Raw genomic sequence first — 16,161 nt, 5'->3', positions numbered from 1 at the left:
AATTTGTGCAGTGCAGAAGCTTAATTATTTAAATTTAAGCAAATATGAAAATCTTATAAATTATTGAGTAATAAAATATTCACACATAAATCTTAATTTTCCATAATCCTTATTGAATTCTGTAACACAATAAAGAAATAAAACCTTTCTTTTATTAAAGGTACTAAGGTAATTTATAGGAAATATATGATATGGGTCACTACCTGTAAGTACATATATATTAAATTAAAGTATACAATTGTGTATAAAATTCAGAAGCTGCAGCATTTTTATATTTCTAATAATTATTACTATATTATAACATAAACACATATTATTTGTGATTGTAATATTGATGTGATTGTGATTAACCTAAGCAATATGTGTTTTAACAATTTTTGATGCTTTGCTTTTACACTCTTTACTAATAAAGTAAAATAGTATAAAGTTATCATACTTATTAAATAAAATATTAAAGTAAATTTTTTGACTCTCTGCAATAAACGGTAATAACAAAGAAAAACATAACAAAACAAAAACTAAAACTAAGTATCTGTAAGACACTTCATAATATAATTAAGACATTAAGTAATTAAAACAGAAATTCTTATTGAAGAATCGTCATTTTATATATATATTTTTTAGTAAATTACCCATACAGCTTGACTTCAGTTTCAACGCAGTTTTTCATCAAGCAATCTAAATCGTCAAGTGGACATTGCTGAGCATTGTAATGACTTATGAATTCATCTATTTCAGAAAGGCAGCCATCTTCCATTTCATGGAGGACTTTTGTTATATTTTCATTGTTTGCTCTCTGCATGTGTTGAGCATGAAGCTTGTACAAATGATGCTCTCTTTTTGGCTGAAAATTTGAGAAATTGAACACAAATAATTCGTAATAGCGGCCTTTTAGGAAAAGTGAGGTAATGGCTTCAAAATTCTTTTAGTTGAAAATAGGTTATAATATAGTGTTAACCATCTTAATAGAAATAGTTTAATCATAACCTGATTATAGCGAAAATTTCATGGACACGAAAAAATCTGAAAAATAATGTTGATTATAAAAATTTTTTTTAAGGAACCTTATTAGTACATCATTAAAAATAAGATAAAGAGTGAGAAACGCTTAGCACAAAGATATCATATTATTCGCTCGCTTCAACAACTTAATTAAAATAACTTATGAACGAAAAATAATGAAACTAAGTACAATAATACATACCTCATTAGGGCTCTCAGTGAATGAAGACACCTGTGCATTTGGTGTGAAAATAAATGGTTTGAAATAGGACACACTCGGATCAGGTGTGGCCGTAAACCAATGCACACTGAGGGTGTTATTTGATAATGAAGAAACCTGAACATATGTAATTGCTGTAATATTTCTTCTACACAAGAATAATAATCATCACAAAGTATACATTCCAACTCTCGTGGTGGTAAAAAGGCTAATTTCTAAAATAATACATAATTAATTATATATTCAATAAAGAAAAATTTTACATAATTCACCTGACTGCCCTGAGTGGGAAACGTGTCATCGCAGCTACGGCAAATGCAGCTTTCTTTGTGACGGAGCACATTAAACATATCTTTAACATCAAAACAAAAAGAAGCACTTGCTTCTTTAAGAAGTCTTGCTCCTTCATTCTGGCGCATCTCGTCACCTCCAGATGAGAAACAATTCGTAAAATCAAATTGCCCCTATAAAAGAGTAGATTAGGTTTAGTTTAAAAAAAAAAACTTTTATGAAAATAAAACTAATGAAAGTTTTTACTATTGAAAGTGCCTAGTATAGCTGAAGATTAGTATCCAGAATAACTAAGACATGATTAAGCTGCCATTTTGTGATTTGATTAAAAATTAACAATCTGCATGCATAGTTTTGATGGATATCTTTGTAATGACCATAATCAATTTTTAATCACAAAAACTTTTTTCAATACAAATAATATATTTAAAAAAAAAAATGTTTTATTTTAATATAGCAAAAGTAAAATCTCATGTCACAAAACTTGTCTTTATAATAAATAGTTATAAATTAATTCAACTGGTAAATTAAACATGAATGTTTGTAGGGTTGATGTACTAGATAGTATATTTTTTATTTTGAACAAAGAAAATATTTATTGTCTCTATTAGATAAGTAAATAAATAATGATAATACAATTTAAATTCCAAATAGCATGTGAAATAAAATACCCACTACTTTTGATGTGAGTTCTGTAAAAAATCATGATTTTACTCTAATAAAATGAAACTACTACCAAAATTCATTGGTTTATCTAATCAGTTCTACCATGTTAGACAACCTAAAATAGAGAACCATTTCCATCTAGTATAAGCCTTGAAAACTAACCTTGCCATCCCAAACACCTAAGGTCTCTGCTTTCTCAAACAATCTATCAGAATGCTTATCAATTTTAGTTCGAATTGTTAATCCATTAGAAATGTTTCGAAAACCAGAGGCAATTCTCTCTGCAGCCCAAAGCTTTCCACTAGTCTCCAGTACCCAAGCCTCCTTAGGGTCGGCAATCAGAAAGGAGTTGTGGTAAAAGTGACTGTCATCAAACTCTGAGCATGGCCCTCCTTGTCCATACTTTTCTAGAAGTGTTGTAATAACATTCAATGCTTCCCTAGCTGAATTACCTCTTTCCAATCCCAACCTGTAAATTATAAATAATTGTATCATGAAAATATATAAATTATTATTATATCACATAGATTTTGTTACCTATAATTTATAGCATAACTTAACAAAAACTATATATATAAATATTTTCTTTAAAGCTGTAATTATTTGCATATACTGCAATGACATCAAATTATATTTTTACCATAAAATATAAAATAGTTTTTTTATTTTAATTAAATTGGTATGCAATTTTACATCAACATATATTTTAAAAAGAATATATAGTAAAGTGTAGAAAAACCTTTAAAACAGATGTAGATAAATATTTACAACTAATGAAAAAGAAGACAGCAAAACATGTATATTGCAATAAGGTTCCAATTAGTGACTGTCATAACCTCATTGATTGAAATACCACAATTTTACAAAGTTATTACCGTACAAAATCCATTCCTAACAATCTCTTCTGTGTAGCATCACCTTCTCCTTCATTATTATTTGTCCAGACAGCTTCATTGCCAATAACAACATTCTTATTATTAGCACCCATCTCAGCACCCCACATCCAAGCTGGCTTGCTTAGTATTACACTGTTAATTGGGTCAGTACTCTCATCAATTGTAATGTAAGTACACTGAAATAATATATAAAAACCTTTACCATAATAAAATATTTTGGACATCAACATCCATAGTTAGTTTGTTTACCTTTAAACTACTAAAAAAATATCTGAGACTATTATTTACTAACCACAACAATCAAAAGTATTTAATATTTGTTTCAAAACAACAACCATAATCAATATTATATGTTTAAAACATAGCCAAATTTCAAGTTTTTGTGTCCTTTTACTATCAAGAATGATTTCTCAAAAGATGACTTTGAAACTCTGTGAGCCTAACAAAGTCTGTTCAGCAGCAATTCTGCCGGCGCCAAAGACAAAGTCAACTTGTTATTTTCAGCCACTCTATAATGCAGTTTACTTGCTAAACCAAATGTCTTCCCAGGCAAGAACAAAGGGAATGCACCTAACCTACTTACTTTGTGCATTGATTTCTAGTAAGTTATCTGCTTGTTTATAACTAGATGATGTCATAAGCAAATGTAAACAACATGATGTTGTAATTACCAACCAAGAAAATTTATAGTAAAATGATAATATAATATTGTTTATAAACTGTGTTAGCATCCAGAACAGCTATGTACAAAATAAATATAACTGAATTTTTTTGTGATGGAAAATTTCTATGTTCCTCTTAACATTTACAGCTTTTCCCGGTATCATGATATATCCATAGGTGCAATCCATAAGCTTAGATGGGTTAGACAAAGGTTTACGAGACCCTTGGTGGGACTGTCATCTTTAAATGCAGTTAGTATTTTGAATGAAGATTGCCAGAGAGGGCTAATCATTTCTTGATTGATCATTATTAATAGATCTTACACCAATATGGGATGCATTGCCTACTACACTACCAAGGCAGATTTCTTACACCATTATGATCATTTCAATCTTAGGCCATTCACTGTAGGATATAGATCTGCTCCCTAGATTTTGAATAAGACTGATTAGAAGCGGCAATGCATACAGCATCTTTTGAAATCCTAACCATGGTTCTTTGTATTCCGTGAGGGATGACAATCTACACTATATTATATACAAGGGTATAATAATATTAAGTACATTAAGTTGTAATTATAAAGCCCTAAGCTCTATCATATCAATGCACTAAATATAAAACTAAGGTAATCTAATAGATAAGTATGGTTATATAGTAATACATTGTTTAGTTGTGCTAAAAATAAGCACAATTAAACAATATATTTGGATTCTATATTATTTATAAATGAAATGTTCTAGCCTTTGATATATTTTTTTTAGTTCTGTAGTCCAGTCCTAAAAGGTCATTGAAAAGATAAGTATAACGAAGAATAGTTGTTACTAGATAAAATTAAAACTTTTAAAGTAAAAAATTCATTATAATATTAAATTTGTGTTTCAAGTCGGGAAAATTGCTTGAACTTTTTTCAGTATTATTATCATTTTTGCTATTATAGCATAAATATTAAGTTATATATCAATTTAAATCTTTTTACCTTTAATTTTGGTTTAAGATCTCGCTCTTTTACAAAGATGACTTCTTGGACTTCATTTTGAGGGCGGTCCGAATTTTTACCAAAGATAACTTCATTATTTTTCGTGTATGGTGGCAGAACCACAAATGTATCGCAAGATCTTAGAAAAGACATTATCTAACAAATTAATGACAATGTTTTAAAATATTTGAGCTTCTGACCTCGACCTTAACTTTGTTTAATGATTTCGCATACAAAGCAATGTATAACGGATATGAAGGTTAGTATCCAATCAATTTTCTGTATATTGACAGTAAGAACACAGATTCGCAGATCATAAAGCCAAAGGGTTTAACATTGATTTAAATTTAACCAATATGTATTACCCAATGACTGCCCATACAATAAGCGTAATATTTTGTATATCTAAATTAAATATTATTATGACAATTTAAAGTTGATCGGATTTCGTTTATTATATCAAAATATAATAACGAAGTACATGGCGGTTGGCTTAATAATAAATACATATACTTTTTGAATATATATTATTATAATATAATTTGAATAGAAATAATAGATATATTATTCTATCGGGATACCAAACAATAATATTAACTCCTGTAAACACTGTCATAGGTAAATGACATATTGGTAACTGCTTTATAAGCACTTCACTTATACAGCTAGCGTCATTCATGAATCTAAAGTAATTTTGAGTTTACATTTTATATTTAATTTGGTAAATGATTGTCTAGAGACAATTTTTACCTTTTTTTTGTCACTTACAAATGCTGCTTTTCCCATTGACATTTATAATTTCATCGGGCTTGATATGGCCGAGAAAGGATCGCTCATTGTCTAAAGTTGTACAGTAACTAAGTCCGAAAGCTCGTTTGGGTGTCTCTTTGGTCGCTTGAGCGGTATCAAATGGGGTGCCTCAAACCTGAGAAGAGATCTGATCATGAGAGCCAAACTACGGTTTGGTTTATTCCTATTATCGTATCATATTTCACATACCTTTGCAAGGAAATGAAAATGTAGTAACGAAAACCCTTAACCAGATAGCTTTTTTGTAGTGTATACTACCTGCACTATTTCAATTTTAGTCTCATTGCTTTACTATTAACTACCAACGACCTTATGATTTTCCAAGGCAACGTTGATTGTCATGTTTTTATGATTACAAAATGCAGTAATAACTAATAAGAACGGTTAATTTTATGTTGTTTTTAAATACTAGAAATGAATGCTGATTACAATTATTAAATATTGGTTACATTGGATACATATTACATTTTAGATTATGCGAGTAACGATGTGCTCTGGCAAACAATTACATTTACTTATGTCAGTTAAGTCCTTTTCGTTCACCTGGGTCGATATGTTGCTGTATTTTTGTAACGTAGTTCCGTGAAAGGTTTTATACTTTAAGAGTATTAAAATGTAATGATGGGAATGGTAAAAGTAATAGCTTATCACCGAATGTACTAAGATAAATGAAATAAAAAAAAGCCGTAATAAAAAAATCTGTATATCCATTGGTTTACTATTTATATTTATACTACTATTATTTATACAAATAATTATTTATTATTTATGAAACAATTAATTTTTGAATAGGGTGTACATATTAAATAAAATATTAAATGAGCTATACATTCACCTCATTTACTCCTATACCCAATCATTCACAGTGATATGTAGGTAGATTAATAGTAGCAAAATAAATATTTTCCTAGAAAATTGACAAACTGAAACGGTAGTAATTTTTTTATTGATAATGTCGTAAGTTTTTTGCGATATTTTATTTCCTTCAAATCGTTTACCTATCAAATATTGTACATTATCTTTCGGTTACGATTTTTCATGGTTTCTGAAACAATGTATCTTTGCTGATAATACATTTTACGCCATTACACTGAAAAAAAAAACGATAAATAACAATCAGCTACAATTATTTAAATTAAATTAACCTAAATTTATTTTAAGATTCGTTTTTATGAAATAAATAACAGAACGATGTAATATGATACTACACACACATATATAGGTGGGTTTAGTTACCTATATGGAGTGGTCACCATTTTCTTTGGGCCAGCTGTCTATGTTCTTCATTTATTCAGCATAGGTGATTGCTACTAATGCCTTCGACTATGACACGTCAGGCAAAATTTTTTAGAGAGAATTAAAAAGGTTTGCTACAGTTACATACGTTTTACGTGAATTTCAATTCACATTCGTAACGCTCTTTCATCATCATCATTGCAGCTGGTCGAAGTCTACTGATACATTAGGCCATCGTCATATATTTAAAAAGGATCGCTTGGAGGCGGCCAGCAACCAGCGGCTTCCGATGACCTGCTGCGCTTGCCGATTCTTGGTTACGGCTCCTGGCCTGGCCACTGTCCTTTCAGCTTGCGAATCCGCTGGACTATGTCAGCATCTTTCTTTACTGTGAAATCAAATCAGTATGCAGCTTCGCTATGGCAGGAGGAAAAGTCTTTCATCCTGTTTCAATAAAATAGTCGTTTTATCCATGCAGCATTAAGAGAAAAGTAGTAGTTTATGTCGTACTTTACTTTATGTATTCGTAAATTTCATTATTTTATTTATAACTTACTCGATTGTACATTTATTATGACCTAAATGAAAAGTTAATAATCAATCATTTAATGGAGTGAACATCTACTTACTTTTGCATCGCAGTGAATTCCTTTGCACTAGAATGAAAAAAAAATCAATGTTTTGATCACCAATGTGAGAAAAAATGTTTTTAGGACAAATTTAGCAAATAAAACAATATAAGAGAACTTATTATTCATTACAGATTAAATAATAACAATTAAGGTGAAAAACTATTAACATTAAAACAGTTTTAATAGATATTTTCAAATGGTCTCGGTTTTGGTTTTCTGTATAATGATAATTAAAAGTTATTGCCTTGGAATAAATTAGCCCTTACATGTTATAGAAGTCTTTTGGTATTGAGAGTGTAATAATTGCAGTGTGTGTTTATATATAATTCCACCAGGCGCTTCAGAAACTAACGAACATTAGATTCCAAATTTAAAATTGCTTTTAAATTTTTAACGGCATTATTAAATTTATATTTCATAATAGAGTTAAAATGCCGATTTGTAAACAATTTTGTGCAATGAAATATAATGGATTACTTAATCGATAATAAATAGCTTTAACGGACAAGGCGCTTTAGGAAATAACTTTCTTCCGATAGTTCAATGAGTTTAAATGCGGTCATTTAAAATTTGAATGATGAAAATGAAGTGGACAACTTATATAGGGATATGGTTTTTATAAGCCAGATGCGCTTTATATCTTTAAGATAACGAGGAAATACTGCAGATTGAAATAAAATCGAATAATGTGCATTGAAAAATTGTTCAGGCGCATAAAACATTGTATGGATCTCAATGGGAAATTATTTTTGAAGAAAATAAATATTTGGAACACATACAATTTTTAATGTTAGTTTACAAAACATTCTGGTCATTCTACGTATATACTTTAGTTATAGTTGCCCCGTCATATTTCGGTGATCAGATATAGGCGTAAAAGCTTTAAGAGGATGAATCTATAAAGTTCATTTGCTGTCAAATAATTTATGGTACACACTGACAAAAATCAAACTTTTATAGAAAATTACGTAATGGTAAAAAAAAATAAAAAAAGATTCAAATTTAGAATTACTAGATATTTAAATTAATTTGAATTTTGAAATCCGATCAACTTTAATTTGTAGGCTTTATGGTGCCGAATATTAATGTCCTGTCGTATTCCAATAGAAGAAAATAAATTAATATTTTGCAGAGTGATAACATTTTACGAAGTGGTTAGAAATAGCTATATATAAAGCTTTAAAGCTTTTTATATAGCTATAATCGATCATTCTGTACTTATTTTTGTAACGGTGTTAATACTTAAAATTAATACTTACAAACGCAATACAGTTTTCTGAATTGCACTAGAAATATAATGAGAAGAGGTTTAAAAACTGGTTCTAGTTTTCATAATAATATTTGATTTTAAAAGAAGTTACCACTGCTGTGCAATTATTTCCTTCGCACTGAAATTTGAAAAATAAAAATTAGTTGAGTAGAGTTCATAAAACGTGGGCTATTTGATAACTGTGTCTTTATGAATATTTTTAATCGTTTAATAATAGTATTTTTTTATTAACCTAATTTCCTTTTACATCAATACATTTAACCCAGCGGTTTTTTAATTGTTTTATTCCTCTCAAATATAAAGTTTTCTTTAGACCTTTAAAATAAACATTAATTGTTTGGCTTATGTCGTTTTCATGCGACCCAAATTTCTTACTTTATAGTCATTTCTTCAGGAATGGAAAAAAAATGGCCGCAGGGGGCTAAACCTAGAAAATATGCTAGACGGGGTAGTAGTTTGTAGCCAAGTTTATGGATTTTGACCATCGTGACTGTTTCAAAGGACCAGCTTTTTCCTACCAAATATGTTATCTTTAAATAAATATCGTATAATATGATATTTATATTTAAAATGACACAATAGATTTCTTTTTATTTACTTCCTAAGATTTGCTTCTCCATTATCTGCTACAAACGATTTCTGTGCTACCGCGGCTCATAGCTCGGAGGAAAACAGAGAGTTTTGATAAGCCGCTTGTGGCGAGGAAAATAGAGGGAAAGAGATTAAGGCACGATCACATATCTGATGGGTTCAATCTGTGCGGGCTCAGTAAAGTGTAAGCACCCAGAAAAGCAGGTCGCAAAGATCTGTGGAGGCAGCTCGTCTTGCAGGAGAGACGCGACCCTCAGTAATGTAGATAGGCGACGGAGAAGAAGTCTAGTAAAATATTTACTAACCCCAGTTTCACAACCTTCGCCGGTGCACTGTGAAGCAAATAAAAATGTTCTATAAGGAAATAAATGTCATTTAAAAATTATAACAAATACCAATTTGCATATAAACTACACGTACGAAATTTACATATGTAAAAATGAGGTTTAATGCTTGGTGAGAAATATATATATAAATATATAATCAAAAGTCTTACAGTAATTACTATTGGAAGCAAATGTTGAAGTAATATGCTCTATATAAGTAAGTCGTTAATAAAATGTCTACTGTAGTGTTAAAAAAATTAATTGTCTTTGGTGCCGTTAGCTGCTCATGGCAGACACTTGAATATAAATCAAGAATTTTTTTTTTTTACATTTACAAAGGCAAAAATTATGTGCATTTTTAAATTTTATATTTAAGAACAAGGTACTTCCTATAAATGGCTTCCTAGTGTGGCATGGGTGTATGTCGTGAGAAGATTGCTAGATTTCAATAGTCACTAGAATCAGATTGATCACCTCTGTAATGGCACCCTTCAACTTTATCTGTAAGGGATCCAAGCACGTCATGATCTGGGAAGAGCCGATAATAATCTCAGACGGATTTTTTTAAAATAACTTACACATTATTCCTAATACAATAGTAAAACAATTCATTCCAAGCATTATTATGATTTAAAAATCCTTTTTTAAAATCTAAATTTTACTTTAAAAACTTTTTTTTATCAGACATTCGACAGAGATTACAAGAGAGTGTATTGTAATACATAGTTGCTTATAAAAGAATTACTAATTTAATGAAGCTTAGAGTAAATAATAACAAACCCATCTTTTCTAATACTCACTCTATTTATTTTATTTAATATGTAATATTTACAGCTAGCTGACATTTGCACATTAAAAATAGTAGCAGAAGTTCAATTACAAGTTTTCATTTACAGAATTCTGAATTACAAAAGATATATGTATCAAACAATAAATATACCATAATCGTCACGCTTGCAGGTAGGTTGGTAATAAAAGTATGGAATTATTCATTATTATATAGATAATTATGGTACGCCCAGGACACTGCTACCCATCCTCTGAAAACTTGTTTGTGAGCAGTGGTAATTCTATATAATTAACATACAAGTGTGAATTTTGTATAAGACTGTTTCCCGGGAATCGAATCCGTAACCTATGGTCGCAAGTGTTCTACCACTACTCGGCTACCACTGCTCGTATACACTCGACATTTTATTATATTTTTAATTTCATTTAGAGTTTTATTCATGTTTGTACATGACAACCCCATTGTGGCTATTAAACATTTAAAAATCATTATGAAGGTAAGACGCTACCGCTTCCTACTTAGGGTCCGATAGTACATTATACATACTTACATTTGAAACACACGATATTCCGAAACACTAAAAGAACAAAATAAATTTATAATTTGGCTCTTTTTTAGTGGCCTTATAGATAGTTTACGAAGGTTTTTTTCAAATTACATATACGTACAACAGTTCGGCATATTGCTCCAGTGCACTGTAACAGTAAAAAATGTCAACCGTAAGAATTTATTTATTTTTTATAACTTTATATATATATATATATATATATATATATATATATATATATATATATATATATGTGTGTTAAGACACTACAGTTACTTTATTATTCACAAATGTATATTTAAAATACTAATTTGATATATTAAATTAAAGAAACTTAATTTCATCAGACATTCCCCGGTCTTCACTACGAGTTTATGTAGAAATATCAACTTAAATGTGGAAGTTTAAAATTATAAACACATTTTAATGTTTTAAAATGAAATTCTTTTGCAGTACTTCTAAGACGCAAAACACATATATCTCCGTTATAAAACGATTATCGTGAAATTTTCTGTTGTGTTACAACAATCTATTATATTGATTGTAGTACAGGTTCTATAACTACTTTTTTGAAACAATAAAAATATTTTATTATAATTAGAAAAAAACCATCGTCTATATATATATATATATCGGTCATTATTTATTCCTGTATTTGAAATTTTAATAATAATAATTTTTTTCACTCACATTACATCGTTCTGTTATTTATTTAATGAAAATGAATTTTAAATACTACGTTCCATCCGAAGCTCCATCTTGTACTATTGTTAACAACTGAATTAATTAGTTTTAATGAAGTCGTATTAATCTCTGATGAACCGCGAGAGGTACGTTCTTCAGCAGCGAATACTTCAACTATTATAGAAGTTGAGTGGGGCATGAAAAAATCTGACTTAGAGAGTTGTCTACCATTAAATTTGGACCAGCTTGAGCATTGCTATAAGTGAAAAAATCATTTAGCCGTTAGGAAGCTTTGAAATAGATTTTGACCGAAGCTCTAAAATAGCGTCACATTAATTATTGCTGTGAATGTATATTAAAATTCTTACGTGGTGTTTCAAATTTGCCATTTTTGTACATCCACATTTTGATTTTTTTTAAATAGACATATTATGCAACAATTGTTTCTGAAAACAAGAATGTTTTAACATCACAGTCTTACACTAGCATTTGTTTGTTCATTGTTTTGGTAAAAGTTCGAAAACAACATTCACACAACAGAATTCTACTTCATTAGGCCAATGCTTATACAGGAGTGGAATTATTGGGCCATCTTCCTTTCAGTCCTGACTGTGTAGCATTTGACTTTCATTAACTATCAAAAAGAAAAGAAGAAAGTGGCTGCATTCGAAAATGCCGTGGAAAAGAACCTCAAAGAGATTGTTTCACATAGTGGTTTTACGGGATGCAACGATGCATAGATCGTCAATGAGACAATTAAAAAAAAACGATAGATCATTTATTTACATTTAAAACAGTAACACCTTTCAGTGCTATGTCTCATATAAGTAAATTTATAAGCATTTAATAATTTAGTTGTCATCGAATTATAAAAGATGAAATCGTACAATTTTATAAGCTATGAACATTTGTTTGGGTACTTGAGTAAAGTTGATTCTAATTTAGTCAATATGTTTTAAAGTTTTTGTGTTGTGTCTGTTAACACTCAAAGTTATTGTTAGGTAGTTGCATTATTTATGCCATACGATGAATAGTTCATAAGATCCAAGATTTTATCATATATCTTTTATGTATATCTGCAACGACGCAGAAGAAAATTGAAAACATGTTTACGTTTTATGCAAAATTTCTACGATGTACCGAACGTGCAAATACGACATTTATTCCAAGGCGGTGCTTATAATTTTATGACGCAAATACTCAAGACAACCATATTTCAAGATTCTCAAGGTTTACCTGTATAGATCGTTGATAACATGACGGACTCCATTAAGATAAATTCGCTGCTTATTTGATTACACTGTTTAAGAATTAAAAGTGGATTCTAAAAATTGTTGTTTAAAAAAACCAAAATTACCCTTGAGATGCACGTATTGCCATCGCCGATACACTGCAACAACAATCACTAATTTATAAAGTATTTTATAGTAAAACCCTCTAACTATTTATTAATCACGTCTTTTATTAGCAGATAGACAATAATGCATCTGTAAAATACATTATAAATGAACCTATGGATTTCGAAACATAATAAAAATGTAATAAAATATTACATTATAGTACCTATTTTTTCGCAAGAATTTAAATAGAAAAAGTAGTATTTAGTATTTACGCTGGATTTGCAGAACACTCCAGTACACTGAAAAAAATTATTAAAAACTGAGTTGAATTATTGTTATAAAATAAATAATTTACTTAAATAAGAAAATAAAAAAAGTAAATTAATAAAAAAAAATTATAGCTAACATAACAGTACACGATAACTGTTCTTAACTCAACTAAGCGAAAAAATGCCTTTTTTGTAATAGTTTGAGATATTAGTTGTAATTATAAAACATTATAATTAAAAATAAATTCAGTACCTCCGCGCGACAAAGTTCTCCTAGAGCCTGTGAAATCGAATACTATCTTTAACACTTTAAATATTCATCAACCGTAAAAATATACACAAGAGTAAAAAAGCAGATTTAGGATTAAAAAAAATATTTAGTTTTATGTGAGAATTTAAGTGTAAGTATTATATATTTTCTTCTTTTTTTGCAATGTATAGGATACCCACAAATACCGATTGACCGGTCCTGCTCTGCCCGCAAGCAGCGACATCTCGTGACCTTTATTATGTCGTTGGTTCACCTAGTGGGGGCATACCCACGATTCCACTACCAGCTCGTGGTCGGCACTCGAGAAGTTTACGGCCCCAGCGGCCATCAGTTGCACGAGCAATGTGGCCCGCCCGCTGCTTGAGCTACGTAGGTGGCATTGGCTCTTCTGCATATCTTCTCATTTCTGATTTGATCTCACAGCAAAACGCCGAGCATAGCCCTCTCCGTTACTCTCTTGGTCACCTTAATCATTCTTATGAGGCCTGTCGTATGCTACCAGATCTCGCATTCATATGTTATCACTGGCAATACATAAAGACCTTCGTCTTCAACGTTACGGTATTTTGGACGAGAAGATCTTTCGGAGATTTTCGTACGCTGCCCATCCGAGTTTGATAAGGCGAGTGATTTTTTTCTCGAAGTTGGACTTAGCAAATGGAACGGTTTATCATAGATATGCATAATCGTCTACAGCTTCCAGCGAAGCATTTCCGACAACTGCTTAAATAGGCATGATGTGGACATAAGACACCACAGTCGCCTTATCCATATTTATTTTATGAGTATTGTATATTAATAGTCTATATTGTCCAATCGTTCCAAGAAATGAAAAATATTTCATTGATTTAATAGTAATGCTCACGGTTTCAATCTCATTTACTTTATAAGTAAAAACAGTAACTATACTTACCCATGATTCAGATTCATAACCAAAACTCTGAAATAATCAGAAAACAATTTAGTAATGATTTAAAAATTGCATATGGTGCACCTGATTCTAGTATATGTTATCTAAATTAAAAAGTGAAACATATATTTTTCATTTGTACGGCGTAGCGTATTGTAAAAACAATTAACATTTTTGTATATATTTTCTAATTACTTATTTTAACTAATAATCTAGAGTAGGCCACATATGGTGCATGATGGCTACCAGGAACTTAAAGTTCTGGAGGGGAGACCAGAGATTGACAAGCGCATTGTAGAACGTCCATCCACAAGTGGGACACGTTGCTTCTAACCGCTCCATTTTGAAATCTATGGTGGCGGCCCAGGATTAGACAGTGTACGGTTGAAATGATGATAATGATAAAAATGATTCCAAGGTATTAATACATAAGAAATATACTTAAAAATATGCATTTCTTTAATAAACATTAGAAGGAGTTACTGCAGCGATTTAATGAGACTGTCAGAAATAATAGAAGATCAGAAATAGTGGGCATAGCGAGCAGTGTACTAAGAATCTAAAATAATACCATGTAGTGTAAGCATAAATGCAAGTAGCCTTAAAAAAAGATGAAGAAAGAACTTATTTTCCGATGTGTACAAATCTTTTACACTCTACATAGGACGAAAACTTTGTTGAGTATGTTAAATAAGTATCGAGAAGAATATAATTAATAACTCTTTTGTGAGCACCCGTGTACGGTTTTAGAACACATTGATGTAATGTCTGCAAATTAAATTTGTATAAATTTAATAAGTTCATTAAAGAAAACTTGTAAAAAATTCTAAAGCTATAGTATGAAGCTTTTTTCAGCCATAATACAGCTCTACTTCTTTATTAAGGATATTCTAAAAGTGATTCTTCTGTGATCGGAATGCATTTAGAACTCTCGTAGCTTTAAGTCGAAGGATACCTTTACAAGGGTATTTCAGTTCGATCCAAGTTTCTGTAGAATTGGACCGTTTTGATATTTTTATCCTGACGTTTACGAGTGTTTACTGTAAATTATTCTATGTGGATAGTTATATTAAAGAATAATAATAATTAAAGATATTTTCAAATTCGCGGTGATAGAAAACGGGTCATCGCGGATTCACTTGTATATATTTATTTTTTATTATTTTGAGCTTTTACGTCCAAATAGATAATGTTTGTAATTGTAAATAATTCGCCAATTCAAAAAACACAGCCTCCTTTTCACACATCCGTTCATAGGAAAGGTTCTAATGGACAATGAGAAAATAGCGAGGAAATTTAGAAACAACGACATTACTTTTCCATGCAAACCACATCGTCAAATATGTATCGACCACATTTTGACACACAGTCAAAACAAAAAAAAAAACGTATGAGGATTATCTTTGCTAAGGCTTCAAGTGGAATGTTAAATAATCGCAGTTTATTTAGAAATTATGTTAATGACCAAACGTCGCATCGAAAAGTATTAATAGGTTATTTTTTTATTTTAACATATACTTACTATTAACTCCGAAGAATGAAGTCTTTTGATTACTATAAAAGCTCTCTAATGGGTATTATGATCAATGCGTATATTTATGATAGAAGGCTACTTATAGTAGTTATATATAACCATAGAATATGTAAGAAATATGCCCTAGAAGTAAGTAAGGCAAGCATTACCAACTTTACATCCTCGAACTGGTAACCGCTTCTGTGGTAGCAAAAGGGGGTTATGCTAAGGGTAATCTGCTTGACCAGCCCAATTTAA

General features: G+C 30.2%; 1 protein-coding gene and 1 long non-coding RNA gene across 2 annotated transcripts; both read right to left on the bottom strand.

Moving 5' to 3' along the window:
• Nucleotides 1-404: 404 nt before the first annotated feature.
• On the bottom strand, nucleotides 405-4,926 carry LOC137919539 (secernin-3). The gene is made up of 6 exons (XM_068762637.1): nucleotides 4,715-4,926; nucleotides 3,055-3,251; nucleotides 2,342-2,648; nucleotides 1,495-1,686; nucleotides 1,205-1,339; nucleotides 405-844 (listed from the first exon to the last, which is right to left on the bottom strand). The coding sequence occupies exons 1-6, from the start codon at nucleotides 4,865-4,867 to the stop codon at nucleotides 629-631; spliced, it is 1,200 nt and encodes a 399-aa protein (XP_068618738.1). The 5' UTR covers nucleotides 4,868-4,926; the 3' UTR covers nucleotides 405-628.
• A 1,626-nt stretch (nucleotides 4,927-6,552) lies between these two features.
• Nucleotides 6,553-8,661, bottom strand: LOC137932566 (uncharacterized). The gene is made up of 3 exons (XR_011109093.1): nucleotides 8,652-8,661; nucleotides 7,390-7,416; nucleotides 6,553-6,614 (listed from the first exon to the last, which is right to left on the bottom strand). It is a non-coding gene; the product is annotated as an uncharacterized lncRNA (long non-coding RNA).
• Nucleotides 8,662-16,161: the final 7,500 nt, after the last annotated feature.

This window comes from Battus philenor, unplaced genomic scaffold (assembly GCF_028537555.1).
Source record: "Battus philenor isolate CCGP_79_NKW_IND1 unplaced genomic scaffold, ilBatPhil1.0.hap1 SCAF_1, whole genome shotgun sequence".
Lineage (NCBI taxonomy): Eukaryota > Metazoa > Arthropoda > Insecta > Lepidoptera > Papilionidae > Battus > Battus philenor.
Note: the sequence above shows the minus strand (reverse complement) of the source record. Positions and strands in the feature narration are given on the sequence as shown.

What these genes read in the sequence shown, in the direction of transcription:
- LOC137919539 (XM_068762637.1), bottom strand. Translation starts at nt 4,867, where the DNA reads ATGTCTTTTCTAAGATCTTGCGATACATTTGTGGTTCTGCCACCATAC. An exon ending in TAGGTGTTTGGGATGGCAAG is followed by an intron (nt 1,687 to 2,341) that starts GTTAGTTTTCAA and finishes ACTCTTTTATAG; the next exon opens with GGGCAATTTGATTTTACGAA. An exon ending in TTCCCACTCAGGGCAGTCAG is followed by an intron (nt 1,340 to 1,494) that starts GTGAATTATGTA and finishes ACATATGTTCAG; the next exon opens with GTTTCTTCATTATCAAATAA.